Genomic DNA, 14,603 nt, shown 5'->3' with positions numbered 1-14,603 from the left:
GCCAATAGCATGGCCTGCATTTACAGGCAGGTAGTAGTGCCCAAGGCACCCAACTCCAGGGGAGCAGCTGCATGCTAAGCCGCCTACAGACAGATTCATGGGTACCTCAAAAATACTTGGCGCTCGGAAAGCTGCAACGAAAAATATTCCCAATTTACCTCCCAGCCAAATCCCCAAAACACCACCAACAACGATATAAACGACGACGACGACAACCGCAACAACAGGAGCATAATCGTTACCCCCCACGCGACCACCCGGCCTCGAAGCTCGCCACCCCACACGATCTCCCCGGCCGCAAGATGCCGATTACCATCCAGCAACCGCCCGTCGATGCGAGCGACGACTCGGACGACCAGGACTCCGACGGCGGGGTCGACCTGGAGGGCGATGTGTCCATGGGCGCGCCGCTGCCCGCCCGAACGCGGAAGGCCAATCGCCGTGACAACGCCGTCGTGACCCCGGGCGAGATCATCACCGAAGATCCCCAGTGGATGCGGTAAGCCAGCTCCCGCTCCCGCTCCCGCCCTAGTAGCTCCGCACCCTCCCCCGCTCTCGCGAGGATCGAGGCAGACGACGGAAACAGAGAGGAGAGAGGGCAGAGAGACACGCTGGCCGCTGACGCTGACAATTCTCTGCGCGGCACCGCAGCGGGCACGGGACGTACACGACGGCGGACCCGCCGGCGATCGTGTCGTCGGTGGCGGGGACGCTGGCCAAGACGAACAAGCTGCTGTCGGTGCGGCCGCTGCGGGCGCGCTACACGCCCGAGATCGGCGACCTGGTGGTGGGGCGCATCGTGGAGGTGCAGGCGCGGCGGTGGCGCGTCGACGTCGGCGCCGCCCTGCTCGCCGCGCTGCCGCTCAGCGCCGTCAACCTGCCCGGCGGCGTCCAGCGCCGCCGCACCGAGACCGACGAGCTGCAGATCCGCACCTTCTTCTCCGAGGGCGACCTCCTCGTCGCCGAGGTCCAGCAGCTCCACGCCGACGGCGCCGCCGTCCTCCACACCCGCTCCCTCCGCTACGGCAAGCTCCGCAACGGCCTCTTCGTCGCCGTCGCCGGCACCGGCGGCGGCGGCGGCGTCGTCCGCGCCCGCCGCCACGTCTTCGTCCTCGACGTCTCCCGCGCCCTCGCCGGCGCCGGTGCCGCCGCCCCCGCCGCCGACGATTCCGACAAGGTCGACGTCGTCCTCGGCGTCAACGGCTACGTCTGGATCAGCAAGCACGTCGAGGGCGAGGGCGTCGCGAGCGCCGCCGACGACGCGGCCGCCGGCGGCCTCGTCACCCGCGCCGAGGAGCACGTCGGCCTCAACGTGTACTCGAGCCAGAACGACGCGATCCCGCCGGGCACGATGCGCGAGATCGCGCGGGTGCGCGGCGTGATCGGCGCCCTCGTCGAGCACGGCCTGCGCGTCGACGAGGACGCCGTCGCCGCCGGCTACCACGAGGCCGTCGAGATGGCGCGCGGCGACGGCGACGGCCCCGACACCCTGTACCTCGGCGGCGAGAGGGGCCGGCGGCTGGTCGCGGCGCTGGCGGGACGGTAGGTGCCGAGGGCGGCGAGAGGGGGGGGGGGACAGAATCTAGGTAGGTAGGCAGGCACGGATCGCTGGGCGGGTGGACCAGCAAGGAATAAAACAATACCTACATAATGATAATGATGCTGCGGGCCTAACGCGGCGGGCCTACGAGTGAGTGGAACGAGAGGAAGATAGACGGGAGGGGAAAAGAGGCATGACACCGGCGTTTACGTCCATACTGCGGTGCCCCTGCATACTAGGGAGAGAAGATGACGGGACGTCGACTTATCACACGTTGGCGTACGGAGACGGAACCCCATTCGGGTCCAAAGCCAGCCAGCCAGCCAGCTAGCAATGAGAAATGCACCCAGTGAAAAGAATGGATACGTGAACATGGGATTTTGCATGCTGATTAGCCCATCCTAACGGCGACTGCCGCTTCACGTGGCGTGGCTGAACAGGGATATCCATTTATATATATATATGGAGAGGACCACGGGCTCCTCGTCCTTCTTTTCTCTGCGCTCATTATACACAATTATGTTCCCATCATTCATTACACCTTGTATCTTGGACGAAGTAGGGGAAGACGACAGGTATTCCTTCCGCCGCTTGCTCGACAAGCAACAACCCATATGAAAGCGGTATAGCCACTTATCTCAGAGAAATGATGAAAAAAGATTGACCACCAATTACAAAATGAAGTGGGGGAATAGGGCTCCCCATCAAATCACTCATCCCGGGATTTATCTTTGGAAGGTAACGGGAAACACAAGAGAGCGAAATTAGGCTTTTCTTTGTATGGTGCCGGTTCCTAGTCACAAATTAGCTGGCCGAGTAAACAAGAGAAGAAAAAAAGAGATCGGACGTCTTCTATGGTATCACACCCCCCCCCCCCCCCCCTTATGTTTGGGTGTATATGTGTAGATGGGTGGCTACAGTACTAACATGGCGAGAAAGAGTCCGTCTCCTCCTCTTCCTCAAGAGAGCCACCTCTTATGTGCGGGCCAGTAGTTCGCGAGGGCGTACGCAGAGGCGAGGACAGTCATCCAGCGGAGCAACGCACCTTTAGCAGAAGGGCCTCCGAGTCCAAAGACGAGCCAGAGCCAGTAGCTGACGCGCGAGAGGGGTTTGCCATCGCGGTCGAAGTCGGGCCGCGACGCCGTCATCCACATGTGGCGGCGGAACTCGGCGGGCGAGAAGGGAGCGTACCGCACGCGCAGCAAGCCGTCCATCCACCCGGGCACCTCGGCCACCGTCCGTCGGTGGGTGAAGCAGTCAAACGACGAGCGCCCGTGGTACGACCCGGTTCCCGACTCGCCCACCCCACCGAACGGCAGCGTCGCGATGCCTCCGTGCATCCATGAGTCGTTGAGCGTCGCACCGCCCGAGGTCACCTGGCTGAGGACTGGAAAGGGGGTAGGTGGTTGCGGTTAGCGACGCGATCGATGGCGGGAATCATTACATCAGGGAACACTCACTTTTCTCGTTCTCGGCTTTCGACCCGAACGTCACAAGCGACAGGGGTGTGGGGTCCACCTTGTTCATGATCTTAATCGCGTCCTCGAGTGTGTCGTACGCCACCATGCCCCAGAGGGGGCCAAAGGACTCTTCCCTCATGACGGGGTCATCGAGGGAGTCGACGAGGACGACGGTGGGCGAGATGTAGAGGTCGGAGCGGTCCGTCTCACCGCCGAGCACGACCTTGCCGCTGGAGGTGTCGAGCATCTTCTTGATGCGGTCGAAGTGGCGCTCGTTGATGATGCGCGCGTAGTCCTGGCTCTTCTGGGGCCCGTCGGGGAAGAACTCCTTGTAGCTCGCGTTGAGCTGTTTGACGAAGTCGTCGACGATGTCCCGCTGCACAAGCACGTAGTTCTGCGACAGGCAGACCTGCCCGGAGTTGAGCGTCTTGCCCCACAGGAGGCGCCTGGCGGCGAGGGCCAAGTTCGAAGACTTGGACACAAAGGACGGGTTTCGGCCGCCGAGCTCGAGGGTGAGCGGCGTGAGGTTCTCAGCTGCCTTCTTGGCGATGATCTTGGCAATGCCCCCGCTGCCGGTGTAGAAGATCTTGTCCCACTTCTGGTCGAGCAGGGCGGTGGTCTCGGGGACGGCGCCGTTGACGACGAAGAAGCTCGACGGGTCGAGATAGTTCTCGACCATCTCCTTTATGGCCACGGCGGTGGCGGGCGCGTTCTCCGAGGGCTTGATGACAGCGGTACAGCCGGCGGCGATGGCGCCGACCAACGGGGCGAGGTTCAGCATCAGGGGGAAGTTGTAGGGGCCGATGATCAACACCGTCCCCAGGGGCTCCTTGCGGACCCGCGGCTTCATGGGGTAGAAGGTCAAAGGGTAGTCGAGGTCCCTGTCGTCCTTGACCCAGGTCTTCAGCTTCTTGAGGCTGAGGTCGAGGTCTTGGACCAAGTGGTGGATCTCGGTCAGGATGGCCTCGTGGGGGGGCTTGTGGAGGTCCTTCTGCAAGGCAGCCTGGAACTTCTCGGTGTAGTCGGCGATGCCCCAGTAGAGCTTCCGCAGCTGGACGAGTCGCCACTCGACATCCTTCGTCTTCTGAGATTGGAACGAGTCGCGAGCCGTGGCAACGATCTTGGGGATGGCGTCGAGCGGCGTGGCCTCGAAGGCGGACTCGATGCTGGAGGCCATGGCGATCAGGGAGAGGTGGAGGGAGTTGGCGTGACACGCGTCGGCGCTGGAGGGAGATTTGCCCTCTAGGGTGAAGAGGGTATGGAGGGGACGGGAAGCATGCAATCGATAGCGATAAGGAGCAGGTTGGCAGACACGGAAACCCGCAGAGAGACAGGAGCAGGTTTGGTTATATATATATATGCCTGCTTGCTACTTCCTGAGTAAGGTGGACGAGGTAGACGAGGTAGGCGCAAGGGAAGGGAGAGGTACCTAGGCAGTACCGAACCTCCAGATAGCGCCGTCCACTCTTCTAGGGCATATTAGGCAGGTAGGTATAGGTAAGTGTAGGTATATTCCTACATAAATCTGCCTGCGTGGGTACATTGACACCCCCTTAGATAGGCTACCTCACTTGCGGATTCCTGCCTAGGTACCTAGGTACCTATCGAACACGCTATCGCCCCTAACGCGTGATGTCCTCAGGCCATTGACGGACATGGAAGTGGAAGTGCGAGCTGTGCCCATAAGCCGCCTTCTCCTAGGCACTTCGTCGTCGGAGTCCCGACCGTATAGTTGCCCGCTCTAGATAGGTACGTTGACAATATCTAGCCGACTCGGGTGAATCCCGTCCGTGGTGTCGACATCCGGTAGGAGGTACCTATATAGGACTACGTGCCTCGGCACACGCCTGACGCGTCCCAGCTCATCTCGAACCCCGGCCTCGCATTCGGTTTGAACTGTGGTTCTTCCTGCTAAAAATACGCAGGTACAGCTATGCACGTGCTGAGCGCGATAACGCCGGTTTTGTACCGCAAGTTCCCTCCAGGCCGGGTTACCGATAGCGCAAATAATGGGATGGTAATATTGTTACTTTACGCATCGATTACCCTTACTAACCCCTAGTTACCCATGCTATACCTCGCTGCTATAACTTAGGACTCTTTATACATTGCTTAGGCTATAATTAGAAAAGTAACCGAAATTAATTTAAATAAAGTAAGGTTTATAATTCTTTTTTTTAAATTGTATTTTTATAGAAATTATTAACTATTTCTAACCCTTCTTTTTAATTATCTTAATAAAATCATAACAGTTAGTTGATGACCGTGCTCCTTGCTGCGTGGTGCGCTCTTGTTTTTTCTAACAAAGTAGAGGTGTATGCTTCTTGATTTGTTACCACATGAGGCGGTCGGAATATTTCTATGATTTCGATGGCCGCAGCTGACGTTCCAGTCATCGGATTCGGCAGCCCACTCTCTTCACATTGGCCCGGGTGAATGGACGGTGGTCGCAAACCCGGACGTGCCCTTCTCTCCCGATACAAATTCGCGTCTTGGATGAGCCATAGCGCTGCTCCTACGAAAAGAGGCCAGCAGGGTTGCTTAGCGTCGCAACCAGGACAGTAGGGGAACGTAGTGCGTAGCTTGTGCTCTGCTTCAGGCTTAATACAGCGGCAGGTCTCGCAATACAGGTCTCTTTGAATTAGTGGGCGCAATAGAGGCTTATATATGCGCCGTAAGCTTCTCCCTTTTCCGTGGAGTCTCTTGGTAGTAATGTTTCTAGGAAACTAGTGTATCATTATGGAATTTTCGGAAACGGCTGTCTTTGAAGAGTCGCATAAAGATTCGATTTGTGCGCCTTAGGCAGAACAGGCTAACGTCATCTGCCTCGCTCATGATACATAACAATATGTCATTGGTGAGATTGTATAGACGACTTTTAATAGGTAATGGTCACAATATGAAAAACATGGTAACGAAGGAGACAGTCGGGAACACTCAGGCTGCATGGCTTTGTATAACTAGATTGCTATAGGAACCGTACATACTTTTAGTTCTACCAAGGCTAATAAATTAGAAGCTCCAACTTCTCACATGTGGCGCGGCTGCTCGTCCGCCTTATTCCGGCTCTACTTCAACCCAGAGAGGCTGCAGACTACGGAAAGTCAAGACGCTTAACACTCGGGCCATGCATTATTATTTATCAGTCAAAAATCAGCCAGTGAACGAGCATAAAGTTCCAAGATTCTGCCTTCGTCTATCCCGCAAGTCTCGTAGAGGGTCGGACTCCGTCGAGCGGAGTTCATCAGTTAATACTCCTTCCTCCGGGCCGTTCACAAGTGTCATCGACCTCAACAGATTTTCTTACGGGGGAACTGCAACAGAATCCGACATTCCTTTCTCTTGCATTTACCCCCACCTATTAGTGCCCCCATTGAGGAGGGCTACAAGTAATAGTGGTATGACAAACCGCTTCACTGATCTCGCCCAACGCCACGTCTCCCCTGCCAGTATCAACAACCGCAGCCGAGGCCCTCAAGACTGTTTTCGCCATAACGCGGACATACCACTCTCCCACCCATGCCGTTCTTGCTGCGGAAGCTGAAGTTCCTTGCTCATAACGATCTTTACGTACTACAGCTAGGTAGCTCGGGACGGTATATCTGACGAGTACATTGGATTCCCCTTCCCTATATTGCCAAGTACGCACCTTGGTCCTCTTATCGGCAACCAAACCAGCGTTTTTCTTCCTCGTATTTTCGGTTTACGGGCTCATCTGACAGCTTATCAGGACCTGAGGTCATGTTAGCATAAGACTAGTTTAGATTGATCGGACAGTTCTCTACGAAAGGCATTTAAGTCACAAGCTTGAATGTCTTCCTGGACGGTCTGCTGCTTAATGCGCGCGTCGGCTTGCATGATGGGCTTGGTCTTCAGGCCTGCACAGCTATCGCCCAAGTATCCTGCATCCATGGCTTTCTGAAGCGAGTCGTCTTTCAGGCAGAGACGTAACCGCCGTACTGGCTGTAGTTAGTCGTGTCCCACGTTGACAGCAGTGGCTGAGTGGCCTGGAAGATCCCACTTTTGGGATTACACATCTCTTACGAGGCCACTCTTTTTGACTCTTGGCTAGAGTCTCCCCCAGCAGTTACTGTTTACCGATGACTTCAATTTCTCGTTGTTCTCGTCTCAATCAGGTGGATGAAATCACTTCCGGCTGGTGGAGGACAGTTGGTTGCTGGTTGACAATTGTTGCAGCCAGAGTCACATTCCTTCAAGCTGGCTCTCCACTGGTAAATAAAATATGCTGCAAAATCGCCCTGCCCGCGGGTATAGTGACTTATGTCATGTTGAGTCCTGTGGCCGCTGCGAAAGGCGCACCCGATGTCCCCCGAGATCCCGTGAATACGTCGGACGTCAAGCTTTTGGACCGTTCAGCCCCGCTCTAACCACACTCTCCGATGGCAATACGGATGTTGCAGCGATCACGGTATAAGTGGACAGCCAGGGCGGGGAAGATGATAAGCTAATGAGATAGATAATGATAGCACCTCGTGAGCTCAGCTCTGCTATCGCCGTCAAATGCCTTGCAATGAAGCATTGGCCGGAAAGTTTGTTGCTGAAATGTGACGGTTCAGAGGCCCTGTAGGTGTATCGATTGACCTTTGGCTGCCATGGGACTCCTAATGGACCTGTTGCTCGCCAAGTCGAGCAGGGATGTGGACCGACAGCTCTCCTGCCACAGTTTTGAGAACCGTTTCCTATAAGTCATCTGTTCGGCTACGACGGGGCCCCAGCCAAATTGTTAAACTACTGGAGAGAATCAGCTGCGAATGATACCCAGAAGGGAATGTGAAGTTATGTGTTTCTTTTGTTAAAATGCCAAGCAATGTTTCACGGTCAACTAACTATATCGTGCATCTTAAGATCAAACAGCAAACTCAAACGAAACTGCGGCAATTCAGATATCCCCGTTACAAAACAAAGCAATTTCACACATAACCCCACAGCCCAGCATGTCCAGTCATCCCCCGTCGGTTCCCCCGTCTGTATGAGCGACCTAAAAGTGGCATTTCTTAACTCATCCCTTGGCTACTAACCTCCCCAGCCCCTTCCTTCACCAAATTGGAATCCTTAGCATGCCTTGATTGTGCTTAAGATCAAAGACCACGGCAGGACATGCATGGATAACGGAGATACCAGCAGCCAGTGGTGAAGTCGCACCTGCATCCAGCAGAACGGACCGTATCGTAGATTGTGTGTCCGCAGGAGTACCGAACGCTCGTATAATAACATGTTACGTAGCTGGCGAGAGCTACGTGTGGCTTACTAGGTTGCGCGCAAAGGGAGCAATGGGGTGCGGGTGAGAAGGTGTGTGTTGACTGACTAGAAGGAAGGAAAGCTACTAGAGAGTGTGGAGCAATCTACGGGTACATATAGAAGTGCTTAACCAGCTTAGGTAAGCTGGGTGGTTCCTACTAGGGGCGCATGCCTACGTGACATAACACATGATGGTTGTTGAGAGAGGTTTGGTGGAGAAGTTCTGAGAGTTGTAGTTTTGTGAACTGAGTACCGAAGTTGATTTGGGTTTGGAAAGGCGACTGGACAGCTGGTGAGCGACGGTATGTGAAGTATTTCAACCTCGAGGTTAAAGGGTATTCAAGGTAGGAAAGTGCGCAGGCCGGATTGTTTGGGTTATCGTAAAGAAGGTCTCGAGGCAAGTGAAGGGACTTTGTATAGATGAGAAACTGTCGTTGGTCTTCCAGCGACACGGTATGCCTACGCCTTACAGGAGTCCATCTGTTGTAGCGGCCTCCGTTCTGCCTTGGGTATATTTCTATATTTCTTATTATAGCTCCTAAAGGCCTTCTGGAAATACCTAACTTAATATAGCAGGTGTATGAGACTGTGACTCTTCAGAACTGACCAGGCCGAGCAAGGCGCAGAAGAGTGCCCGTGGTCGAACACGGGCGACAGTGGCCGCCCCGGGGACCTGCGCTTCCGCAAAATAACTACAGCCACCCTTGACCTGGATCCATCTGCGGGGGGGTTTATCGCGGACTTTTCAGGCCCGGGGCCGAGCCGGGCTTAATAAGGAGCCTCAACATGCCGGCACTGTAAGGGAAAGAAAATGTGTTGTCGTGTAATGGCAGCGGTGGCTGGTACAAGCATGTGATAAGGGGATATACTTGGAATAGGTTTAATTTAACTAATAATTCTATAGGGGGTCTCTTGGGTCCTTACCTCCCTTAAGTTTCCTAGTCTTATTCTTATTTTAATATACTTCTGAGGTACCTTCGTACCTTGGTACTTTAGTACTTTAATACCGAAGCTATCCGTAGCTTATCTAGGACTTTCCTTAGTAGGTCGCCGAACCGGCGACCTTAATACCCGACATTATCCTCCTAACCTTTTATAACCTAATTATTAGCGTAAGGCTTCCTCCCCGTATAATATTATTTCTCCTTATCGAAAAAGCTCGTTTTTAAGCGTTAATTAAGTACCTAGGCTCGTTAATTAACGGGCTTATTAGGGTTTTATTAATGGAATAACTTAATAACTCCTCTTATTCCTTCGGTAGTAAAGTATTCCTACGGCTTTTAGGTTTAATAACGCTTAGCCGGCTATTCTTATTACTTTATTAGATATTTAATAACTTCTCCGGTTTTAACGGAATTTAATACTTTATTTACCTCGTAGTTTTCTACTTTAATCGGGGCTACTTCCCGTAAGACTTAGTTAAGGTTAAGTAATTCTTAATTACTAGCGCGGTAAGGTTCGATAAGGAATACGTAAAAGATACTATAAATATATTAGCCTTTCGGGAGTATTAAAGTTACGGCGGTAAGGGAAACGACCTTCTAGATCTTAAAGGAACCGAATATCTTCTTATCTATTTTCTTCGTAAGGCGCTTGGTTTTAATGTTACGAGCGTTTAATATAATAAGCTACCCGACTTTTAAAGGGGGTTCCTCTTTTCGGTATTTATCTACCTATCCTTTTATCCGCTACCGTATTTTTTCTAAATATTACTTAGCCTCGTTATATATCCTAGTTATTTAGTAAGTATAAAGATTACTTCCGGGATTCTTAAGGGTACCTAATAAGGAATTATATGCTACTAGGTATTACCCGTAATTAACGTAAAAGGATAATATACCGGTAGCTATTAAAGTAGTATTATTATAGGTAAATTCGGTAGTAAGAAGTAAGCTTTCCTAATCGCTTATTTCGTAGTTTACGAAAACGCGTAAGTATGCTTTTAGGATTTAGTTAAGTCTTTCCGTTTATTTATCGGTTTAAGGATAGAAAGCGGTATTTATTCTAGGCTTAACTCCTAAGAGCTTTAAAATACCCTTCCATATATAAGAGATAAACCGTAAGTCTCGGTCGGAGATAATATCTAAGGGGATCCTATATAACCGCTAATAATTACGGATAAAGATAGGTATTAAGTCCTCGGCTTTTTTACCGTCCTTTTTTAGCGGAATAAAGTACGTTATTTTAGTAAAGGAATTTATAATAATCTATATAGAATCGTAACCGTTAGACATTAGTAAGTCCGTAATAAAGTCTATCGCGATAATTTATTAGGGTTGATAATATAGTTCCATAAGCTATAGTAATCCGAACGGGATATATCGGGATACCTTATTTTATTAGTACTCGCGATATCCCCTAACGAATTCCCTAATTATTACTTCTAGGTTAAGCTACTAAAAGTTTCGAGTAATAAGTTCTATGGTTTTATTTATACCTATATGTTCCGTTATTTTAATATCGTATTCCGATTTAGCTACTTCCTATTATAAGTCCTTAGGTATTTAAAAACGGTTTCGCCGATAGAAAAGGCCTTCTTAGAGCTCTACCTTCTTATCGAATAGTTTAATTAACTAGGCCTAGTACTCCGGGTCCTATACGGCTACCGTTTTAACCTATTTAACGAACTTTAAGGTTTAAGCGGGTATTAGGATATTACTTAATCGTACGCTAGCGAGTATTACCGTAGGTAAGCCTGAATTTTTTAAAAAATGCTTTTCCTATAGGACCGTCGTTATCGGCTAGTCCTTAACTCCCCCTTTTTTAAGGCGATATTATAATAATCTAGATAAAATATCGGCCTTCTTATTCTACTTCCCTAGGCGGTAGTATATTATAAAGTAATACGAAAAGAGCTATTAAGCCTAACGGGTTTAGCGTCGATTTAATACTTTTACCGTAATAAAGTACGTTAGGTTCTAATAGTTTAAATATACTTTTATTTAATGCTAAATACCTTCGAAATAGTATCGCTACTTTTCGAATGCGTCGACGATTACTAATAATTCCTTATTATATATCTTATAATTTATCTCCGCTAGGGTAAGTCGTCTTAAGAAAAAGGCTACTGGTTTTAATCTCCTTTTATTATCCTTTTATAAGAGGACCGCGGAAATAACGAAATCTAAGGCGTCGGCTTCGACGATCGGAACTCGGTTAGGATCGAAATATATAAGTACCGGGGCCTTCGTAAAGGTTTCTTTTAATTCTTAAAAGGCCTTCTTTATTTCGACTTCTTATTTTTATAATTTACGGTCTCTTTTATTAGCGCTAGTAATTAGCCTAGCTATACCCGAAAAGTTACGTATAAATTTACGGTAGAAGTTAGCGAACCCGATAAAGCTTTAGGAGTCCTTAAGTATAGCTAAGGTACGCTAGTTAAGAATAGCTTCTACTTTATCTTTAGATATAATAATACCCTTAGGGCTTATGTTATATCCTAAGAACTTAACTTCTTACGTACGCTAGGCGTATTTTTTCAGGGCTACCGCTAGATAGTTTTCTATAAGTCGTTTTAAGACTTTTTTAACCCGTTCGTTATATTCTTTTAACGTATCGGTATAGATTAAGACGTTATTTAGATATACGATAACTCCTACGTTTAAAAGGTCGCGGAAGATATGGTTTATTATAACCTAGAAGGTAACGGAAGCGTTAATTAATTCCATGGATATAACTATATACTCGTATAGCCTATAACGCGTTCTAAAGGCGGTTTTTTATTTATCGCCCTCCTTAATCCGTACTATATAGAAGCTAGACTTTAGATTAATCTTAGTAAACTATCGCGCCGTTTAAAATAAGTTCTATAATTCGTTAATTAGCGGGATCGGGTATCGGACGGGTATTATAATTTTATTTAACCCCCGGTAATTAGTTACCGGTTTTAAGGCGTTAAGGTCCTTCTTATTTATAAATATTATAAATGCGCCGTAGGAGGCCTTAGATTTCCGGATTCTTCCTATAGCTATTATTTCGTCGAGCTAGGATTTTAAGGCGTCTAGTTATCGTCCGCTTATAATATATAAGGGTCCCTACGGGAAAGTAGTTCCCGGACGAAGCTCGATAGCGTAGTCCTACGGTTACCGATTAAGGAACCGTTATCCGGCTTCCTTGGTTATAATAGGAACGAAGTTACGAAATTATTCCGGTACTTATGCTAAGGCCTTTACTTCTCGGATAGTTCCTATACGAGCTAGCCGTAGGCGATAGCTCTAGTATTAAGGCGAATTAAAGTATAACTATCCGTTTATAAATAATCCTTAAGGGAGGTATTCTTTTATTTATTATTACGGTAGGATAGTATCGATTTCTTCGTTTAATTTATTAATTTCCTAAGTAATACGGTAGATATACTCGTAGCTACGGAGCTTTATTTTATTTATATACTAGAGTTCCCCTAACGAAATCTCTAAGCTATCGAATCCTATTAGGGTTCTAGGCCTGGAGCGTTAGTTAATAGAAAGGCGTAATTACTCGACTTTAGCGGCGTTAATTAGGAGTACCTTATTACCGGTATTTAAAAGGACTCGTAAGAGGTATTCTTTTCCTTAATATTTTATTTATATCGTATGAATAAGCCGTTTTCCTAACCTTAATTCGTTTAAGTTACGCTAAGGGACTCGTAGTTTCTTCGCTATTAATACTACTTCCGTTACTTCTAGCGTTCCGGGCCGTTTTATAGCCGTAATCTTTACGTTATTTTTATCGCCCCTTTCTTTCGTTAACGCTTACGGGAAGGCATTTAAAAATCCCGTTCTTTATCGGAATCGGATAACTCTATAATACGGGGAAGAGTTTCCTCCTATCGTATAGTAGTATCGATCCTAGTCCTTTTATTAGGTAGTAGTTCGGGCTCCTTCCTTCCTTTCTTTCCCGATAAGATTTTCTTAGGAAGCGTAGGTAAGTTCCGTCCTTTTAAGTCCTTTTTTACGAAGTAAGTTAGGGTTTAGTAATTATCCCTTCTATACCTCTAGTAGGCTTTCTTATCCTTTTTTCGTTAGTCGATAACGGCTTAGTTAATTCTAGTTAAAGCCTCTTTATTACCTACCTATCGTAAGTCTTTAGCCGGTACGGGTTTCTTATTATCTTTATTTTTACGTTCGTTTACCGGTTAGCTTAAGCGGAAGCGAGTCTCTTTTACGGGTTACCTTTATTATTAATCCGCTTTCGTATACTCCTTTTACGAAGCGGACCCTCCTTTTCCCGAAATCCCTAGGTTAGTTATTATATTTTCATAGATTTAACCGGCTTCCTTAATTATTTTAAGAAAGGCTTCGTCGCTTTCGGGAATACTACCTAGTTATAAATAAACTAGCTTCGTTATTTCATCGGGTAAAGTACGGGCGATATAGTTTTAAAAGGTAGTTCCGGATTATTAAACGACGTCGTTAAGATTTATAAGCTCGGTAAGGTATTAGGAGATATCTTCTTAGTACTTAAGTTCCTATATCTTTTTAAAGTTACGATATCGTTCGGCGGAATCTTTAAACCGCTTTTAAAGTACTTAGGAATATCCTACCTAAGTATCGACGATTATTAACCGTTTTATTTAGGTTAGTCGTTATTAATACTAAAGCTAGGCTTTTTCGGTAAGTATTAATCTTATTTAGTTAATCTTTTAAACGTCCCGGGTAAAACTTTCTTCGTAAGTTTTAAGGTAGGATTTAACCTTAATTTATTATAACCGAAACTTAGCTAAGTCTTTACCGTTATAAGCCGTAAGTTCAATAAGGTATATTAAATTAATCGTTACTATAATACTTCGTCGATTATTTATAACTTTAGTCCAGGCCCGGATTATACGTTCTTCGGCCGGATCGAAAGGCTTCTAAGGTTCCTTAGGGGCGCCGGGTAGGCGTCGCGGCCTCTATAGGTCCCTAAATTCTAAGCTATCCGAGTCGTCGGAATCTCCCGGGTCTCCTAAGGCATTCCGCGGGATCCGTAATAATAACGGTAATCCTTACCCGGCTCTTCTTAATATAAAGGCGCCTACCGCGGCGTCCTAGAAACGGGTTCTTACGCGCGCGGCGGTACGTTTAGCCGCGGCGTCTTAAAGTACGCCGTCGGAAATAATTTCCCTTATTCTAGCCTCGCTATTAATATATTTCCCGGTAAACGCTATTATAGTACAGGCGCCCGGCGCGGGAGTAAGGATCCTTACCTTTTAATTAATTCCGGTAATAATAAACTTAATATCCGTTAGTTTATTACTTAATCGTCGTTATTAATACTTCTTAATTAAATTAACCGCGTAAGCCTTAAGATTATCTTTAATTAGTTACGTTTTTTCCTTCATAGCCTTAGGAATAAGGTATTTCTTACTAAGGATCTCGTTAATCTAT

At 48.2% G+C, this 14,603-nt stretch overlaps 2 protein-coding genes across 2 annotated transcripts; one reads left to right on the top strand and one right to left on the bottom strand.

Moving 5' to 3' along the window:
* Positions 1–302: 302 nt before the first annotated feature.
* GGS23DRAFT_612241 (uncharacterized protein) lies at positions 303–2,115 on the top strand (the record flags this gene model as incomplete). The annotated part of the gene is made up of 2 exons (XM_051520471.1): positions 303–499; positions 652–2,115. 2 exons carry the CDS (start codon positions 303–305, stop codon positions 1,544–1,546), a joined length of 1,092 nt encoding a protein of 363 aa, XP_051369980.1. The 3' UTR covers positions 1,547–2,115.
* Positions 2,116–2,499: 384 nt separating this feature from the next.
* On the bottom strand, positions 2,500–4,177 carry GGS23DRAFT_598793 (aldehyde dehydrogenase; the record flags this gene model as incomplete). The annotated part of the gene is made up of 2 exons (XM_051518836.1): positions 2,500–2,927; positions 3,001–4,177. 2 exons carry the CDS (start codon positions 4,175–4,177, stop codon positions 2,500–2,502), a joined length of 1,605 nt encoding a protein of 534 aa, XP_051369979.1.
* Positions 4,178–14,603: the final 10,426 nt, after the last annotated feature.

The sequence above is a fragment of the Durotheca rogersii genome, assembly GCF_024521655.1.
Source record: "Durotheca rogersii strain YMJ 92031201 chromosome Unknown GGS23scaffold_19, whole genome shotgun sequence".
NCBI lineage: Eukaryota > Fungi > Ascomycota > Sordariomycetes > Xylariales > Xylariaceae > Durotheca > Durotheca rogersii.
The sequence above is the reverse complement of the archived record's forward strand: the minus strand, read 5'-3'. Positions and strand labels throughout refer to the sequence as shown.